The 19,337-nt window shown below is 58.1% G+C and overlaps 1 protein-coding gene across 1 annotated transcript in view; it reads left to right on the top strand.

Moving 5' to 3' along the window:
- The window catches only part of DNHD1 (dynein heavy chain domain 1), a gene marked incomplete at its 5' end in the record, with an annotated part of 43,795 nt that overhangs the window by 1,918 nt on the left and 22,540 nt on the right, over positions 1 to 19,337 (top strand). The window contains 22 exon segments of the mRNA XM_081327674.1: positions 586 to 677; positions 680 to 1,437; positions 1,536 to 1,712; positions 2,083 to 2,286; positions 2,399 to 2,509; positions 2,604 to 2,760; positions 3,947 to 4,198; positions 4,364 to 4,507; positions 4,622 to 4,709; positions 4,977 to 5,242; positions 6,306 to 6,549; positions 6,631 to 6,788; positions 9,500 to 9,625; positions 9,982 to 10,258; positions 10,354 to 10,481; positions 10,810 to 11,008; positions 11,212 to 11,303; positions 11,405 to 11,621; positions 11,890 to 12,015; positions 12,364 to 12,461; positions 12,559 to 15,574; positions 15,691 to 15,823. Coding sequence (XP_081183800.1) covers positions 586 to 677; positions 680 to 1,437; positions 1,536 to 1,712; positions 2,083 to 2,286; positions 2,399 to 2,509; positions 2,604 to 2,760; positions 3,947 to 4,198; positions 4,364 to 4,507; positions 4,622 to 4,709; positions 4,977 to 5,242; positions 6,306 to 6,549; positions 6,631 to 6,788; positions 9,500 to 9,625; positions 9,982 to 10,258; positions 10,354 to 10,481; positions 10,810 to 11,008; positions 11,212 to 11,303; positions 11,405 to 11,621; positions 11,890 to 12,015; positions 12,364 to 12,461; positions 12,559 to 15,574; positions 15,691 to 15,823 — 7,063 coding nt within the window.

The following is a 19,337-nucleotide window of genomic DNA, read 5'->3' as shown; positions in this document are numbered from 1 at the left end:
TAGGGAAACGTTTGTAAAGTTAGGAATCTTGTTAGAGATGTAAATACACGTTTTTCTGGACAGGGACGTTTGACAGGGAAAATGGAATTAATCTATTAATTAATCTATCTAGCCTTGGTGGAGCAGTGGGCTGATGCCTCCTTAAGTAACACCAGCTGCCTGCAATTAGTGCAGGTTCGCATCCCACCAGGCTCAAGGTTGACTCAGCCTTCCATCCTTCCCAGGTAGGTAAAATGAGGACCCAGATTGTTGGGGGCAATTAAGCTGACTTTGTAATAATGCCGCTTGGGGGTGTGTGTGAAAGCCCTAATAAGCAGGCATATACATAGAATGAAGGCTACTGCTAAGCTTGTAAGCCGCCCTGAGTCTTCGGAGAAGGGCGGGATATAAATGGAATTAAAATAAAATAAATAAATAAATACACCGCTCTCATCTCACGGGGTGATTCTGGGTGGGTTACAAGTAATAGCCAAATAGCTACTATTAAAAAAAGGAAAGGGTTGAAAGCGAAGCTAAAGACAAAACCAGAAAGCTAAATTACAAGAGCTAAACAGGGCCGAGGGGTTCCGGTTGCTCGAGGCCCAGAAGGCTGGCGGAGAAAGGGCGCGAGCCGGACGCAGCCGCGGCGTCCGGTCCCGCCCGCAGGGGGCGCGCTGGAGCGGACCGTTGGGGGCCCGGTGGCGACGCCGCGCGCGCGCCTAGCAACGCCGGCCCAGCCGCCATGGAGCCGCCGGGCGCCCCGCCGCCCGTCCCGGGGCTGCCCCAGACGCGGCCCGCGGACTCCGGCGCGGCTCTCCCGGGGCAGCCGGACCCGGCCTGGGCGCGCTCCCCCCGGCGGCGCCTGGCCACGCAGCTGCGGGAGGCGGGCCGCGCGGAGCCGCGGGAGGTGGCGGCGCTGCTGGCCGAGCTGCTGGCCGTGTGCCGGGCGGTGCTGCGGGGCGGCGGGCGGCGCGCCTGGCTGCGGCTGCTGGAGGCGCTGCGGCTCTGCGCGCCCTTCCGCGGGCTGCTCTCCGGGCGCGCCCCGCTGCCCGCCTACCTGCGGGCCCTGCGCTTCCAGGCCGGCGGGAGCCGCGCGCTGCTGGCCGACCTGGACCTCCTCGGGGCGCTGCGCCGGGCCTTCCCCGGAGAGGACGCGGGGCCGGGGGACGACGACGCCGAGCGCCCCTGGCCCCTGGCCCTGGCCGCCGAGGCCCGCCGCCTGCCCGCCGCCCCGGAGCCGGCCTTCGCGGGGCTGCCCTGCCCGTTCCGCGCCGCCTGGGACGCCCCCGCCGCCGGCCTGCTCGCCCCCCGCCCCGTCTCCCTGCCGGAGCTGCAGCGCTGCCTGGGGCCGGTGGGCGGCCGGCTGGCCCGCCGGGAAGCCCCCTGGGAGGACGGGCTGGGCGCGCTGCCCCTGGCCCTGGCCGCCGCCCTGCCCGTAGACTTCGCCTCCGCCGACCGGTGAGCACCGCCGGAGGCGAGCGGGGCGGGGCGGGGAGGGGAGGGGGCCGCCCGCGCCGCTGACCGGCCCCCTTCCCCGCCCCCAATTCCGGCCGCAGGCCCTCTCCGGAGTCCGCCGCGGTCGCCTGTCCCGGACCTCTCCGCGCCCGCCCGCCCGCGGCCGAGAGGCAATCCCCGATGAGCGGGCTCCAGGCAGCCGAGTTCCTCTCCAGGAGGTACCACGCCGGGGAGATCCGGTTCTTCTACCTGAACACGGCCCCGAACCGGCATTTCAGGTACCGTGTCGCGCCTGAGGCTCCCTCCGCCCTTGTGGTTGGTGCGGGGGGGGGGGTGTAGGTCTAGCAGCGCCCACCGGCTGGCCAGCCGGCCTCCTCCTCCTCCCTGCCCGGCTGCCCGACCTTCCCGGCTGGAGAGCAGTTTGCGAGAGAGAGAGCCGCCGCGCTTCCCGCGGAGATGCCGGGGACGGGGCGATTGGCTCGTGTGGGATTGGGGGCTGGGCAGGGCCGTTTTCGGCTCCGGGCTCTGACCGGAAGGGACGCTCCTGTTGGGGCTGCTGGGGGGGGCGTCCAGCCCGCCTGGGACGCGGCGAGTAGCCAAGGCAGTTTCCTCTAGGCACTGTTCCTCTTCCTCCCGTCCTGGCTGCAGGCCTTACGACCTAGTGACCGTTCCGGGGTACCTGATCAAGCCCCAGCACTATGTCTTCTCCCCCTTCGGGGTGCTGTGCGTGCATCCCGAGGAGGGCTCCGAGGCTCTCTCTTTGGGCGACTGGCATCGGGAGGCCCGGCTGTGGCAGCTGATGCAGTTCATTCCCTTCTTCCGCCTTTTCTTGGTCCGCAAAGCCTTCACTCGGTAGGAAGCCTGGGGGGCGGGGTGGAGAAGGAGGGAGGGAATCAGGAGGTGCCCCTCCTGCATCTTCTGCCCAGCCTTCCTCAGCTGGTACTTCTCCCCCCCACACACACAGGTGGTACTTTAACGTCAAACATTTGCAATACTTGAAGTGCCGGGAGAAGCTGAGCCTCCAGTTGCTTCAAGCAGTGCCCCATTTTGGAGCAGCACTTCTTCATATCTCCAGGTTGGGAGGCCGAGAAGGCAGCGATGAGGTCCCGGCACAGGGCTTCCTCTGCCGCTTCTCGGCCTTTGCAGAGGCTTCCCTCTTTTATTTCTAGGCTCTTGCAGGAGCTGCAAGCCGTTCATTGGCTGCCAACGGGCACCAGCAGATGTTACAACTTTGTTGAACTCAAACGGGCCCTGGCCCATATGAAGAGCAACGCGGACGGGCTCCTGCACAGGTTCCTCTCCCTCTGCACCTCCATCTTGGAGCTGGTGAGCCTCAGCCCGAGTGGGACAGGGGCTCTTGCAAGGGGGAGGAGAGGGCATTTGCAGAGGAGGGGTGAGGAAAGGCCCGAGGGTCTCAGGCTTTGAGTGGCAAAGACCCCCTTCTGCCTCTAGAGACGGCTGCTTTCTCCCAGGGAAGGCTTTGGATTAAATTGCAAGGACAAAGAAAATACACCTCATTTTAACTATTGTTACATTTCACGTTGGAGACGCAGCATGGCCAGCGGTTGTGAGCTGATGTGGGCAGCATATCTAAGCAAGGCAGTTTAATTTAAAGTTTGTGTGTTGTAACGATTGTGCACTCTATAAGTCTCCAAGCAACTAAGAATGAAAAAGCAATCCACCCTAAGTGACAAGACACCAACCCTTATGCAGCTCCCTAGGTTTACTTGTCCTTAAGCCCCCGGCGTCCATCCCGTGGGCAACTGTTTCTTTCCTGTATTCACCGAGCTGAATTCTCTAATCACAGATTAAAGCGCAACCAGCAGCTTCTACAAGTGAGGAGTTTTAGTCAGTCGACACCTCCCAACACGTTTGCAAGCTTCTGTCTCAAGATAGACTTGGCAAATTCACTTTTGTAGGGGTCAGCTGTGGAGCAGGCAATGTTCTCTTCTGCCTGCTCTCTCTTCTACCCGTTGGGTTTTCTGAAGTTGAGAAAGGCCTGGGAAGAAAGTGGTCACTCAGCGGTCGATTAATTATACAGGCAGGCTCCTACGTTTAACTGTTGCTGATATCCTTGCTGCTCTCTGAGCTTGTTGTTTGCCTGCAAGCCTTTCACTACCTGGCTAAGTCACACAATCACAGTAGTGAGTGTGGGGTTTGCTCCCTGTTTATATATCAAAGTTTGCCCAGCCAGGGTCGGAGGGCTCTGGGCTTCTGGTACCAGCGGCGTCTGGATGAAAGATTGCTTTCTGCTTGATCATTTGTCTGGTGCTTAACCCTGCTTCTTCTGGGGCAGGCTGCTGGAGAGGGTGTGTTCTTTTTGTCTCCTTCCTGGCTTTTTAATTGTCTCTTCTGAATGGCGTGTAAATGTGGGTAACCTTCATCTCGGCAGACCAGGTCTGCAACGTTGGAGGAGTTTCAGACCGGGTTTGCCGAGGTGAAGGATCCCTGTACGAGCAAAGGAACCCAGGGTCCTCAGTGGCTTCCGCTGTTTTGTACGTGATGCTGGCAGGTGCGGGATGATACCTACAAGATGGTCCACGGGCTGCAGACGGAAGTGGAGGGCTACAAGTTGTACCTCACCAAAGAGTCCCCCTACCAGCAGCGGGTGGAGTTCGAGAGGCTGCAGTGCCGCCTGCGAGAGGCCGAGTCCTGGCTCCGGAGGCTGGGGGCCCTGGCCCTGCTGGTGAACTTCCTTGTGTGCCAGACCCTCATCTCCGTGATGCACGAGGAAGCCTCCACCTTCGTCAATTGTACCATGCAGGTCTGGCCTCAAGAAAGGGGGCGTGGGGGGTGGGGTGGGGGGAGGGAATTGGTGATCAGGCCGCCATTTGTGGGGAGGAAGAGATGGAGTAAAACATCCAGGGAAGCTCCACTCTTTGGCTTCCAGCACCGAAGAGCACCCGCATTCTCACCTCTTCCCTTGCAGGCTGATGGCTCCACCCGGAAAGCCATCCTCCGGGTCCAGCTGGTGTTCAGTGCGGACAATAAGCTCGTGGTCTTTCCCTCCGACGTGGAACTGGAAGACTGCCTGCTGGGGGCTCTGCAAAGCATAGTGGAGACAGTCCTGGAGGTGGGTTAGAGCGGCCTGAGTCTTTCTGGCTCAGGCGCCGAGCGGGATGGGGCTGCGGATTCTGGAGTGAACCGGCTGCAGCCCACAATTTTCCTGGCTTTCCGTGCCCTGCAGACCACCCGGGTTAAAAGCGAGAAGGCAGAAGCTCAAGCAGGCCCCAGCGCCAGGAGGCCTGAAGCCGAGCAGCCTCCCTGCCGAGCAGGTGGGGAGCCAAAGGGCCCGTGGGGAGATGACTCAGGGTCAGCACTGCCCGGGAGGGAGGGAGGCCTTGTGCTGCGTGGCGCAAAACCTTTGTGTCCTGGTCAGCTCTGCAGAGGTGAGGTGCGCTGGCTGCCCTGGGTCGGCTTGATCCTCCTGTGGCTCTTTTTCAGTCCTTTACCCAATCCGCAGCTTTAGGATTTCTTTATAGCTGCCTTGCACGAAACGTGCATTTTTGGCAAATAGCAATTTGGCCCTTTTCTCCTTAAAGCTGGAGAGGTGGCCGGCCCAGCCAGCAGGAGCGATCAGATCTCCAGGCTGCGTGAGCAGCTGCAGCAGGTGTCTGTGACGGAGCTGTGCAGTGCTGAAGCTCAGCTGGTGCATCGTTTGGACCTGAGGGCATGCACTGGACTGCAGGTGTTGGGCCACCGGCTGCGGGCCGAGTACCCCTTGCTGTCTCGCGAGCAGCTGGAGAGAGACCTGCACTCGGACAGCATCATCCAGAAGGCCATGGCCAAACTGCGGGGCCTCTTCCTGGTGAGCCTAGTCCCAGGGCCTCTGGCCACTCGCTGGGGCCCCAGCCGGTCCCTCCACTTGACTTGGCAATATTTTCCTACAGCCGTGTGAGAAATTTGGGAGCTTAACAGGTTGAAGGGATGGGACTCTCAGGTGGTGCCACCTTCCAGCCACCTCCAACAGGGAGGGCGACCTGAAGCAGCCCCCTGTAGAGGGGCTAGAATGGGTGTGGGCCGCAGAAGATGCTGCGCCACTTCAGGGCCTTCTGAGCCCGCAAGAGAGGTGAAAGTGACCGAGTGGCAGCCAGCAAGTTGGCCGGCCCCGAAGGGCGGAGGAGGGGCAGAGTCCCAAGGAGGTTTTTTCACCAGGCAGGAGGGGCAGAGGCGTCCCCAAGGAATCGGGGAGGGGCTCCTGGCCATCAGGGACTCCCCACGGTGAGGACTCGGACTCAGACTCTGGCCCACTGGCTGGCGAGGAGGACTGGCTGCCCACCTGCAAGTTCGGCTCAGGTGCCGCTCCTCCATCCTGGCAGCCCAGGGAAGCGGACTGGAGGGGCCGGAAAGCGGCTGCCAGTGAGACATGGGCTCTGCCGTTGAGCGCTGGCCCTGCAGGTCTCTGCAGCCCCCGCTTGGCCCTCTCTGGGGCCCTGCCTTTGGAGTCCTTCCTTTGCAGAGCTTGTCCATCTTTACTTTTACGCTTGCAGGTTTATGTTTCTGTCTTATGGGTTTATGAACTGTTTTACGTGTCTATTTTCTGTGTAGAATTTTAGTACACACAGCGTGTGTAGTATTCACAAAACAGACTTAACCGGATTCATTATATAAGCTTGGTGACGGAATTTGCCGAGATTGGTTAGTTTTAACCTGATTTGTTTCTACATAGCTGACCACGTTCTGTGCACCCAGCCTGCTGGTTTAGTTTGGTTCAGGATGTTGCTCAACCCCCTCCGAAAGGAATCAGCCCCGGGAACCAAGGGGCATGCCTGGCACCTGCTTTGGCATGCCAGGACGCCTTCCTTCCCAACCGAACCACCCTGGCCTCCCTCCGCCGGCAGAGCCTGGCCAAGCACTCTTGTCTCCCACAGGCTGGGCTGGCGGAGACGCAGCTGCTCTGCCGAGAGTACTCTTGGCTGGGCCAGATCTACCAGTACGTGCACAGCTGGAGCGACAGCCAGCTGGAGAGCATGAAGGGCTGGCCGGCAGAAGAGTACGTGAATCAGGTCCTCAAGTTGCGGACCTGGGCGGTCCAGGTGCAGAAGGTGCCCCACGTGGTCATCACCTTCAACCGCTTCTTCCTGGTGGACTGCGGTGGCATTCTTCAGGAGATCCGTACGTGTTTCCTGGGGTGGGGTGTGGGGAAGGGCCCCTCGTGCTGCCAGCGCCCCTGAGCCTGCCCTGCTCTCTCCCCAGTGCCCCTCCTGGCCTCCATTGACAAAGACATCCTGGCCCTCCTGCTGAGCGAGACCACCAGCCGCAGCGAGCAATTCATCGCCGAGTTGTCCTCGGTCCTGCAGCTGTACGTGAACGTCGGCACCGACATCTTCACCATTGCCAAGTGCTCGCAGAAGGTAGGCGCCTATTTTCTGGGCCCCCGTGGTGGAAATCCTTCCACACAGGGCTCTCATGCGCACCGGGCTGTCCCTGGAACTATTTTGCCGGCCTGGGAAATCAAGGGCATTGTACCAACCAAGCTAAGACACAGCGGCGAGGGGGACGGCTTCGGGATGGGCTGCGTTTGTGATCTTGGGCTCTGGAGAGTGGCCTGTTTGAATGTTAGGGGTGAGGTTGTTTGGGTGGGAGATTGGTGGAGACCCTTGGCTGGATCCCATCCCTTTTTCATTGATCGCCACTGCTTGCCTCCCCTACTTGACATTTGGTTGATGGGGGGTGGGTGGGGTGGAGCTATGTGGGCGGCCCTTGCCCTCCCTTTCGCTTGGTCCAAGGAAGGGGCATCCATCCGCTCCACGATGGAGGCTCCAGTGGAAGGGGAGATTTGCTGCCTTCGTTCTCTCTGAGCTGGGCGGCTTTCTCGGGGCAGGCCTTTCGGGCACCCACTTCACTCGCCCCTCTACCAAAAGGAGGGAGGCAGCACCGCAGGGCCCGGGGTGGAAATGAAGTTAGCTAGTAGGATTCTTGAAAAATCCTTGTTAGCCGTTACAGTTTTTACTGATACATTTTACAAAGTGTGTGCACATGTGCACACCCACCCATGCCCACATCTATACAGAGTTTTACACAAAATGCACATGAAGGGTGACCTTATTTCTTGGTAGGCATCCATTAGCAGCAGAGAGGCACTTTGGTCTTGGGCCTAAAGCCCCAGGCTAGCAACAGGGAGATGGTGAGTTCTAGTTCGCCTTAGCCATGAAAGCCAGCTGGGGGGGGGCCCTTAGGCCACCCCTCTCTCAGCCCAACCTACTTCACAGGGTTGTTGTGAGGAAAACAAAAGGAGGAGAGTGTGTTGAATCTGTTCACAGCCTTGAATTATTTGTAAAAATAATAAAGAGAAATAAATAAATAAAAATTAGATACGTTTGCCATCTTCAGTTTATTTTAAAAAATTAGTAGCCAGTATCTGCGAGGGACACATTCCTACAACCCAAATAACCTCGGGTCCTGCTCAGGAGATGGAGCAGAATCCTGGAGGCCTTCCTGACCCGGAAGAGACCCTGGGGGGGGCCCTCTTGACCGATCCCTTGCTCGGGGCGGAATCTCCAGGGCCAGGAAAAGCCCCCCCCCCCCCAAATCTGGAAAAGCCCCTTTTCCCTTTGAGTTGGCGCCGCCATGACACGGGGGGGCGGGGGAGGCAGGTGGTTGCACTACTTCATAGCTCTCCCACTCTGAGCATCCTCCTCCTCCTCCCTGCCCACCCCCCCCCCACACCTCCATTCCAGAGTGCCTGGCCCTCGGCCCGTTCTTGAGCTCTTTGAAGAAGGCAGCTTCCGTGCTTCCCTGCAGGAGAATGTGGGTGTCCCAACGGGCCTAGAGCTGAATGGAGCCCATCCGGCCTTGCAGTTCCAAAGGAGCAAAAGCCATCCCCAGAGAAGGAGCCTCTCTTTATTCCCACTTGGTCACTCACTCACACCGCCCCTAGATGGTGGGTCCGGTTCTGGCCCCTGCATGTGAGGCGGGACGCCGGCAACCTGGAGTGCGTCCCAAAGCAGGCAGCAAGGATGGCCAGGGGTCTGGAAAGGAACGAAGCTTGTCAGGAATGGTTGCAGGTGTTTAATCAGGTCTGCTTAATCTGAAGAAGAGGAGGCCTGATAAAATATCTTAAAGGTGTCTAGACCAGAGGCCCCCAACCTTTTGGGCACCAGGGACCCGTTCGGTGGAGAGAGGTTTTTCCACGGCCCGGAGAGTGCCTGGTTTTGTGTGCTGCCTGCATCCCACAAATGTGGCTTTGCTTGTTTGTGGGGACCGGTTGCTGGCATGCCGTGGCCCGGTACCGGTCCAGAGACCGGGGCTTGGGGACCCCTGGTCTAGACAACAGGGTAGATTGTAAAGAAGGAACAATGTGTTCAAATTACAGGGAAGCAAATTCAGAAATAATTTCCTGGTGTTACAAATGGTTCAAGAATGGAACGGGCTGCCTCGGGACACTTGCAGTCTGTTTAGCCAGACACCTTCAGAGGCTGGATGTCCATCTGCAGGGGATTCTGGTCCTGGGCAGGGATTGGAGTGGATGATCTGCCCTTGGATTCTGTGGTCCGATTTGTTCTTATTCGCATCTCAAGCGCCTGGGTTAACCCCTCTGCAGGCTGGTAACCTTGAAGGAAAATCAGCTAAGGGTTCCTCCTGGTTTATGTTGGGAAAATCCCCTTGGCTGTCCTCACTTCCCTAAGAACTTGGGCAGAAGTTCCCAGGACCAAAAAGGCTGCTGTTCCTGGCGGCGTGGTTTGGGGGGAGGGATCTTTCGGGGAAGTCCTGGTGGCGGATGGCTCTACTCTGGATCTGTGAGCTCAGCTCCCTGCAGGTAGCCTTGTGATCCCCTGAAGCTTTGCTCTCTACACCTTTTCCCAGGCCGATTTTGTCTTTCCTTCGCCTGGTGTTTCTCTGCTAAAATCTCAGTTGCCGGCCCCACGTGCCACTGTGAAACCAGACAGGGAAATTCATCACAAGTGGTGGAGTGGAATTGGGGGCTGGGATGAATGTCCAACCCCCGCAGCAAAAGAGGGGCAGATTCTGTAAATTGCCTGAACTTGTGGAATCGGGATGTAAAAACTTTTGGCCTAACTCTGGTAGTAGTTGTGAGTTGTGGCCTTGATTTATTCCTCCGCAGCTGGAGTACTACCAAGGCCAGATGACCGAGCTGCAGGAATACGTGGACTACGTGCGCGCCCTCAATGAGGTCATACAGCAGTGCTATCGCTCTCTGAGCCCCGGTGAAGAAAGCCTGGAAAACATGGTAAGGGTTAGGGTTAGGCAAGGGAAGACCGTGTCTTTCAAGAGCTGCTCTCTGGCGGGGCAGAAGAGCTCCTGGAGGAAGAGGAAGAGGAAGAGGGTTAGGGTCCTTGGCCCTTCTTCCCCTCCCTCCCTCCCTCCTGCTTTCCCCCTGGCTCCTTGGTCCTTCAGGGCAGAAGGTTGGGAAATTCCTGCTTGGCCCCTTCTCCGGGAGGAGGGCCTCTGGTGCAAGGCCCTTCAGGCTTCATGGCGGGCTCCGTCGTTATTGGGTGGGTGACCGCTGCCGCTGCTGTCCCCGCCTCTTCCGCCCCCATGGGACCCTTGAGCCCTTCAGGCTCTCTCTCTCTCTCTCTCCCCTAGCTCTTGGACACCTGGGATGCCTTCGTGTACCAGCAGCGGGAGGTCTCCGACTTCATTGTCTCACGCCGGCTGAGCATCATTGCTGAGCTCACCAGCTCCCTCCAGGAAGCCACCCAGGAGCTCCAGGAACTGCTGACCATGGTTACCCTGGGCCGCTTTCAGGACCCGGCCCAGAACCCTCGTGTCATGGAGAACGAGCTGATACGGCTCCTGCAGCGCTTCCAGGCTGTGGTGGGGCGTGTCACGGACCTCTGCAACTCGCAGCGGATTCTGACAGGTGGGGGAGCTGCTGACCAAACTCTGCGGGGGGGGGGCGTGTGTCAACCTCCTGCGTGTGACGAGTGAGTCAGGGGTCTCTTAATGCTTTTGCAGGGGGGCACACGGACCTCTCTCTCCTCACCAGTCAGCAGGAGGTCATCGAGATTCACATCCGTGTCTGGCAGCTCTTCCGCATCGTTTCTGAGCAGGTCAAGGAGTGGAAGTGCTTGGCCTTCGTCAAGGTGAGAACGGAAACAGAAAAGCAGCCAGCTGGAGTTCGTCAGGCCCCTTCTCCTTCCTGCCCTTTGGAGCCCCCAGTGCCAGCTCCCCTCTGGCAGCGACATCTAGGGGTCGATGCCCGGTGTCCTTTGGGGCCGGGATGCCATTCCAGGCTGGTGGGCCGTCAGGGTTTCACCCAAGAAGTAACTTGGCTTGGCCAAACTGTGTTGGTCGCCTGCCCGCCCTGTCCCATCAGGGAACTCAGCCAGGCCGGGAAGGGTTGGGAGATCAGCTTTGAACTCTGAGCCTGATGGTCCTGGCCAACCCCTCACCCACCCGCCCCGCTTGCAGTTCAGCGCCCCTCTGGCCCTGGAGAAGACGGAGGAGTGGCAGAAGGAGGGGGCCAGCCTGGAGAGCTCCCTGCACAGCCACCACCGGGTCATGCAGGCTTGTCTCTGGGCCATTGCCAACTTCCGGAAGTACCTGCCCTTGCTCCAGAAGCTCGGGAGCCACTTCCTCAAGCTCAGCTGCTGGAAAGAGATCTTCGCCGGTGAGGTGCTGCCGGAGCCGGCCCAGGGGTGCTGGGAAGGGGCTGAATGGGGCTCTGGTGCTGGGCTTGGGGCAGCTCAGCTGCACCCCGGAGGATGGCTCTGGGCATATGGCTGAGTTAGGGTTAGGGATGGCAGGGGAGACGCCAGATGGCCGAGCCAGGTGGGGCTGAGCTGGCTTTGGCCGTTTGCTGCTCTCTTTCAGTGATGGGCGCCAAGTGCCCAATGAATATGCAGTTCACCCTGGGCCAGCTCCTCTCCTACCCGCTGCTGGAATACAGCGATGCTATCTTCAGGGTGAGCGGCTTGGCACGTGACCGGCTGGGGGAAGCCACGTTACTCCACTTGCTCCTGATGGGCGGGGCCGTGACAAAGCCATCCTCTCCCTTGACCGTCAGGTTTATGCTCACGAAAAAAGCCGCCATTATGCCAGGGACACTCTCCAGCGCATCGAGAGGGCCTGGGCGGAGAAGCAATTCCGTCTCATCAATTTCATCCTCAACGTGCCCTACCAGGAACCGCAGCCGGAACGCTTCCGACGTCCAACTAGCGGCCGCCAGCGTGCAGCCAAGCTTGAATACATTTCCAAGGACAGCGGCACCTACGTGCTGTCAGGTGACGCCCTGAACGATGCGGGTGCGTTTGGGCTGAGCAGGAGCCAGCCAGAAGGACCCCTTCCCTACTTGCCGGAGCTTTTTGTGTCGCTCTGCCTGTTTCCCTCCTTTCTGGGAACAGGAAGGGGGGGTTGGGGTGCACCGTCAGCTGCCTTTTTTCAGGGGGAAGCTTTCTCACTCCTCCCCCTCGCACAGAGGGGGCGGTGGGGAATAGTGCGGTCAATTTGGGCCAGACGTCCAGACCATCTGCCCTTTCTCTTGGGCTGCAGATACCACTGAACTGAAGGCTGCTGTGGAGCACAGCATCTTAACCCTGCAGAACATGATCCTGTCTCCCTTCTCTTCCGACATCCTGGAAGAGGCCAAGAGCTGGGTCTCCACACTGCGTACTTTTGGTGAGGAGACGGAGAGGGGTACCCTTTGACTTGCAGGGCGAAGGAGTCCATTGGGCATCTGTAGTGCCCGAGGGGCACCTGTCACCCCGAATCCCTCTCTTGGGGGGGGGGAGGAGGGAGTCGGCAGGAACAGAAGAGATGACACTGGCCAAACTCAGAAGTTGCCAAGCGGTGAAAGATGAGGTCTCTCTTGGCTCCCAGTGCTGTACTGACCCGGTTCCAGGATCAGTGTGCTGTGAGAACCCAGCCAGTTGCTCATTCAGGGATCAGTGTTAAAAACCCTCGGGTGTCGTGTGATGGGTGGATCCCCTTCCCTTTTCTTCATCCTCGTCTTCCTCTTTCCCCCAGAGTCCCTCCTTTACGCCTGGGTGAGTTTCCAACAGAAGTGGGTCTTCCTGAACATTGTTCTTTACGAGATGAACATCACCCTCCCCAGCGCAGAGCTGGTGAGTTGGGCTTGTGGCCTGGAAAGATTGTCCCACTCCTCTCTGGGCCCTCCTTCCATCCTCCTCCCATCCTCCTTTTCCATGCCCCACACCGCAGGATTCCCGGTTCCAGCGACTGGATGCCCATTTCCGGGAAGTCATGCGGCTGACGTGCAACGATCCCCTGGTGCTGTCCAGTATCCACTTAGGGCCAGGGTCTAGCCGGGACAGCCGCTTCCTTGGGGCCGCGCTACAGGCAGCTTTCCTGGAGGGCTCTGCCGACTTGCAGGGCCTCATCCGGTCCCTCGACTATGTGCTGGAGGCCACCCGGATGGGCTTTCCCCGCCTGTTCTTCCTCAGCAACGAGGAGCTGGTGGCCATGCTGTCCACTGCCAACGAAACCGCGGATGCCTCGGCGTGGTCCCAGCGCTGCTTCCCTGGGGTGTGCCAGCTGGACCTTCTCCTGCCACCGACGTCGCAGAACCTTGAAGGCATCTCAGCTGAGCTGCCCCTGGTGCAGGTGGTTGGCCTGCAGGGAAGCCACGGCGAGAAGCTGAAGCTGTGCAGCGCAGTCCCCCTCGGCCGGAAAGCCACCCAGTGGCTCTGCGTCCTGGAGCATCGCATGAAGGAGTCTGTCTTCCACCAGGTGCAAGAGTGTGTGGCCCAGCGCCTGACCCTTAGGCCGCAGCTGGATTTAGCCTTTGAGCGGCGCCCTGGACCCACGGAGCTGCCCCTGCACTTGGTGGCCGAGTGCTGGGCGGGGCTGGGCAACACCTTTCCGACCCAGTGCGTGCTGCTGGCCGAGGAGGCGCTATGGCGGGTGGCGGTGGAAGAGGCCTTCTCGCACCAGCGGCTGCGGAAGGGGCTGGAGCTCAGGCTCGGCCTGAAGCTGGAAGCCGTGGTTCATTACACCCGCAATTACCGCAGCCTCCACGCCTGGAATCCAGAGCAAGATCACCTGGGCATGTTGCTAGGGGCCCTGATCGTCATCACCATCCAGCAACGTGACATCACCTCTCGGTTGCTCAAGCGCGACGAGGCCTCTGTCCGCAACTTTGAGTGGGCCCGGCACCTCAAGTACAGCGTCCGCCTGCTGCCTGAGAAAGCCCAGGCGGCAGGGCTCCCTCTGAGTTGCTCCTGGGTGGGCAGTCTCCCCGGCTGTTGGGCCGAAGTCCTCGACAGCCGCTTCCCGTACGGCTACGAGTTTCTGGGCACTGGCCCACCGTTGCTGGGCAGCCCTTCGCTGGATCGGACCTTCCTGGGGCTGCTGCTGGCCTTGGAGGAGTTCTGCTGTGGGGGCCTGCTGGGCCACCCGGACGTGGGCAAGTCCCACACAGTGCGGGGCCTGGCCCAGTTTCTGGGCCGCCACCTGGTCACTCTGCACTGCACCAGGCAGATGTCTATCGGCTGCCTCTCCCGGCACCTCTGTGGGGCTGTGCATTCGGGGGCCCTGCTGCTGCTGGAGTCTGCCGAGACCCTGGAACCCGCCGTGCTCTCTGCCTTCAGCCATTGCCTTGTCGACCTGCAGAGGATGTGTCTGAATTTCCAGGAGGGGGGCAGGGGGGCCACCTCTGCCCAGCCCTCGGGCGTTTTCCCCCCTGCCAGCCCAGGTTCGGAGAGCTCAGAGAGCTCAGAGGAGGGCGAGACACAGCCCGTCGGTTTGCCAGAGCTGGGCACCGATGAGGCCGAGCCCTATCAGCCGCGGGTGCTGGGAAACATTCTTTTTGGGGGGAGGCTGCTCCGTGTGCGGGAGACCTATGGCTGTGTGGTCACCATGGAGTCTCTTCCGGAGCAGCTGTGCCTGGCCCTGCGCCCCTTGGCGGTGCTGCCCCCTGACCTAACCAGGCTTGCGGAAGCCATGCTCCTCGTGGCTGGCTTTCGGGAGGCCCCACTCCTGGCGGAGAAGCTGTGCTCTTTCCTCAAACTGGAGAGGATGCTCAATCCCAGGGCCCACTTCAGCAGCCCCACCCTCATCCGGAAGGTGATTGAAGCGGCCATCAGCATCCTGTTTGCTCCCGCACCACAGCAAGATCCTTCAACTTCCCGGGCCAAGCTCTCTCCTCGGACTGTCTTCTTCCTGGGTCTGGAAGAAGAGCCCGCTGTGGTGAAGGCTCTGTGTCGCTCGCCCTTGCTCACTGGCCCCAAGGGTCCTCGGCTGCACAACGTGTGCGAGCTGCTCCACGACGTCTTCCCCAGCGCCTCCCTGCCCCACTCCGAGCAGCTGCCCCATCGGCTGCAGAGCGCCCTGGTGGCTCAGTTGCAGGAGGACAAGCTGCAGCCAGACCCAGACCTCCTCCTGGTTGCCGGCCAGCTCTCCCAGGCCATGCAGGTGGCCACCGGCATCCTCCTCCTGGGGCCCTCGGGGAGCGGCAAGACCACCGCCTGGCGGACCTTGTCCAAGGCCCTGAGTAGGCTGGCAGCCAGCGATGCCACACCTGGCGTGCAAGGTGCCCACGAGAAGGCGGCCTTCTGGCCTGTAAATACCGTCTGCTTGTGGCCCAATGCCCTGAGCGTGTCGGAGTTTGTGGGCAGCCTGGAGGGCAGCCTGTGGCGGGATGGGGTCTTCTCCCGGATCTTGCAAAGGGCGACCACCTCGGCTGCCGCTTCTGTGACTGGCGAGGGCAGCTGCCAGCAGTGGTTGGTGCTGGACGGCCTTGCCTGCCGAGAATGGCTGGAGCCCATCTCCTTGCTCTTCAGCACCAGGCCTTTCCTGAGCCTGCCCAACGGGCAGAGGCTGCGGGCGCCCAAGAACCTCCGCTTCCTCTTTGAGATGCTGGATGCCTCGGAGATGCCCCCTTCGGCCTGTGCCCACTGCACCCTGCTGCACCTGGAGGGCTCCCAGCTCTGGCAAGTGCTGCTGTCCTCTGCCTTTGCCCCTGCGCACCACAAGTACAGCCTCTCCCTGGAGACCCTGGCCGCCCTGCACGGCTTGGCCAAGGAGCTCTTCCCGGCCACGATGGCCTTCTTGCAGCGGCACTGCAGCACGGCCCTGCTGCCCCACGCCCACCCCCAGCGCCTGCTGGCGCAGGGGGTTCAGGAGACCACGGCCTTCACCAGGATCTTCCAGGCACTGCTCAAGCACTACATGTGCCGCGACCAGCTTAAGCCCCGGGCGGCTGCCAAGGTGGCCACAGGTAAGGGTGGTCTGCTGGGGACCGGGGAGAAGAAGGGAGTGGCTGGGGAAGGGGGTTGGCGCCCCCCCCCCGCCCCGAGGAGCCCGGGTGACCCCCCTCTGCCTTCTTACCTCTAGAAAGCAGCTCCTGGACGCCCCCCGGCTTGAAGGCTCACAGCCTGGATGAGGTCCCCGCCCACCACCCCCTGCTGGCCCAGAGCATCTTTGTCTTCGCCTACGTTTGGGGATTCGGGAGCCATCTCCAAACCAGGTAGGTTCCCCGGCCCCTCTGCTCTGCCCTTGCCACCCTTTCCCCAGAAAGAAGAGTTCGAGGGAGGGGATAGCCCAGGTGGAGAAGAAGCGGGAAGCTGCCCTTGCTAGCACCAGGCCAGGCCTATTTTATCGGGGTCTGCCCCCCCCCAGCACCCCCGGGCATTGACACATACCCTGCCCTGCCCCAAGGCCACCCATAGGCATCCATTCACTCGGCAGGGAAATTCCAGAATAGGCCATCCGATGCCAGGGACAGGGCTGAGGATGAGCTGGTAGGGGGACTTGAGCTGACATGGCAACTTTTTATATTTATTTGATCATCTTTCTTTTGTGAAAACAACAGAAATGTTCCTGAACTACTTTGCAAGCTGTGAAACAAAACTGTTAAAACAAATTCAGAGCAGCTAAGAATAAGTTTGTTTCCAGCTGCTTGCATTAGTTTCCTAAAGGAGAGACCAATTTAAAGTGTGTTTCTATATCAAGGAGTGAACAGCAGCTCAGGAGCCATGACCGAGAAGACCACGTCCCTCTGGGAAACCCTTTGTGGCTCTTGGAAGACTCAGATGGCGATACTGAACTGTTTTGGTCAGGCACAGTCAAAGGGAGGGCAGGCCATCTGAACGGCATGAGATCCTGACTGCTCATCTCCTGCCCCAGATGGGTGCCATAAACACATACCCTCCTTGAAAAGCCACGATTGAGGCAGAAAAGCGCCAGGGTTCTCCCACAGCCTGTGTGTTCTGTCATGGCCCCATCGGAGCCCAATTTGGAGGAGGAGTTGGAACAGGGACAGTCCGCCAGGGATTGCGCATCTCCCTTGGCACATTTGGAGAGGCCAGGAGCTGAGGACGATGCTGTCTCAGGCCCCTCGGGCATTGGGGGAGGTGATGACTGGATGGGGAGCTGCTTGCCCTCTAAAAGAATGCAAATGACCACCTGTCTGCAAGGAATATAAATCCTTCCATTTCCCCACCATCTAGTCAGAGCTGAACACGCTTCTTGGATTAGAAGCGAAATGTCTTCATGCCTCTTGAAAAATCACCTTTGGGACAACCATAACCTGGATTACAGAATCTCCATCGACACGTGTGTAGTGTGATATTTAGAGTGGATTTGGCATCGTTGTCCACCTATCCGGGGTATTGTGTGGGAGATGCTTGTCTCTTTGAATTCTGAAATCCCAGATTTCAGTAATTCATTTGATAAAGTAAACCACAACCTACTCCTTGGTAAGCTAGGAAAAGGTGGAATAGACAACATCAGCTCCAGATGGATTTGTTAGCTGGCTGGCAAACCGTACTGGATGAGTAGTCCTCAATGGCCCTACATCCACATGGAGAGAAGCAAGCAGTGGGGTACCTCAAGGTTCCCTCTTAGGCCCAGGACTTTTCAATATCTTTGTCAATGACTTAGATGAGAGAATAGAAGGGGAATTCATCAAATTTGCAGATGACACCAACACACCAGAAGACAAACTCGGGATCCAAAAAGATTTTGACAAACCTGAACAATAGGCCCTATCCAACAAAATGAGTTTCAGTGTGGAGAAAAGCAAAGGTACAAGTACAGATTGGATGACACCTGGCTCAAAAACTGTAACTGTGAGAGGGACCTTGGAGTCCCAGTGGACGATCGCTTGACCATGAGCCAACAGTGTGCAGCAGCAACCAAAAAAGCTAATACGATCCTGGGTTGTATAAACAGAGGCATAGAATCAAGATCATGCGAAGTATTAATACCGCTTTATAAAACCCTAGTAAGACCACACCTGGAATATTGCAGCCAATTCTGGTCACCACATCACAAAAAAGATGTTGAGAGTTTGGAGAAAATTCAGAGAAGAGCAACTAAGATGATCCAAGGCCTGGAGACTAAAACGTACAAAGAACAACTGCAGGACTTCAGTTTGGCTAGTCTAAAGAAAAGAAGAAATAGGGGAGACATGATAGCAGTGTTCCAGTAGGGGCTGCCACAAAGAAGAGGGGGGTCAAACTATTCCCCAAAGCACCAGAGGGAAGGACAAGAAACTACGGTTGGAAATTTATCAAAGAGAGAAGCAACCTGGAATTAAGGAGAAACTTCCTGATAGTGAAGACAATTAACCAGTAGAACAGCTGAGCTCCAGATGTTGTGGGCGCTCCATCACTGGAGGTTTTCAAGAAGAGACCGGACAATCACCTGTCTGAGATGGTAAAGGTTCTCCTGCTTGAGCAGGGGGCTGGACTAGAAGACCTCCAAGGCCCCTTCCAGCTCTATTCTATTCATTCAAGTGTAAAAAATGGAAAGAGGGGCTTATAACTGGAGCAGAATACCACCAAATAGCCCAACTCTGCAAAGATTGAGTCAGGAAGACTAAGACTCAGAATAAATTTTGACTTGCAACAAATGCCAAAAGTAAAAAAAAGGTTTCATTCAATACAAAAGGAGTAGGTGCCCCTCAGCGGTGAGAGTAAGAGGACTTGGCTCAACAGTAGGAACTGTGAGAGGGATCTAGGTGTCCCGGTGGATCACTGCTTAGGTATAAGTCCACAGTGCGCTGCAGCTGCCAAAACCAGGGCAGTCCTGGGCTGCATCAACAGTGATGGCATGAAGATCATGGAAAGTCAGAGTCCTTGCTTTACACTGCATTGGTAAAACCACACCTGGAACACTGCATCCGCTTCTGGTCACCGTGATTCAAGAGAGATGCTAAGACCCTGAGGGCAGGACAAGAAGCTCATCAGAAGCAGATTCAACCTGGAAATGAGGAGTTTCCTGACAGTGAGAACAATTAGTCAATGGAACATCTTGCCTCCTAGAGTTGTGGGAGCTCCATTGCCGGAGGCTTTCAAGAAAAGATTCAACATTCCTTTGTCTGGCGTGCTATAAGGACTCTCGCCTTGGAAAGGGGGCTGGACTAGATTGAGACCAATTTCCTTTCTAGTCCTAGGAATCTTTGATTCTTTGCACTGATGGCATTTGCTGTCCATTGCTGCCTTCTCAGGCTTGGTCCGTTGGTCCGTTGCTGCTCCTAAGGCTTGGTCTTGTGCAGCCAGAATTAGCCCTGTGGTCTCTTTCTTCGATTTTTCTTGGACGCTGCCACATTTTGTCATCTGATTTGCCTTTCGTCTTTTTATATGCCGGCCATGTGGTACTTTGCCTTGCCACGTCTCTCTTCTTCGTCTGGTTTCTTCTAGGCCAGTTTGGTCTGTTTCTTCAGCGTGGTTGATGTTGTCAGCTTGAAGGATGCTTGGGCGTGGGTTAGGGTTTGTCTTTATTCAGACTCTTGGTATTATTTCTGTAGGATATCTTGATTTTATTATTATTTAAACTTTATTATAGCCACCCACTCCCATGTAGTGGGTTACAACTACAAACAAAAACAATGAAAGCCAATAGAAACATACAGCCTACGGGCAGCTTGCGCTAAAACAATAACAATAATCAACGAAATCCCACCTGGGTTCCACAAACACATCAGTGCCAGGCCTGAGCCAAAAAAGGGGTCTTAAGTGTTTTTCTGAACTCTGGGA

The sequence above is a fragment of the Vipera berus genome (assembly GCF_964194415.1).
Source record: "Vipera berus genome assembly, chromosome: 4".
Classification (NCBI taxonomy): Eukaryota; Metazoa; Chordata; class Lepidosauria; order Squamata; family Viperidae; genus Vipera; species Vipera berus.
The sequence above is the reverse complement of the archived record's forward strand: the minus strand, read 5'-3'. Positions and strand labels throughout refer to the sequence as shown.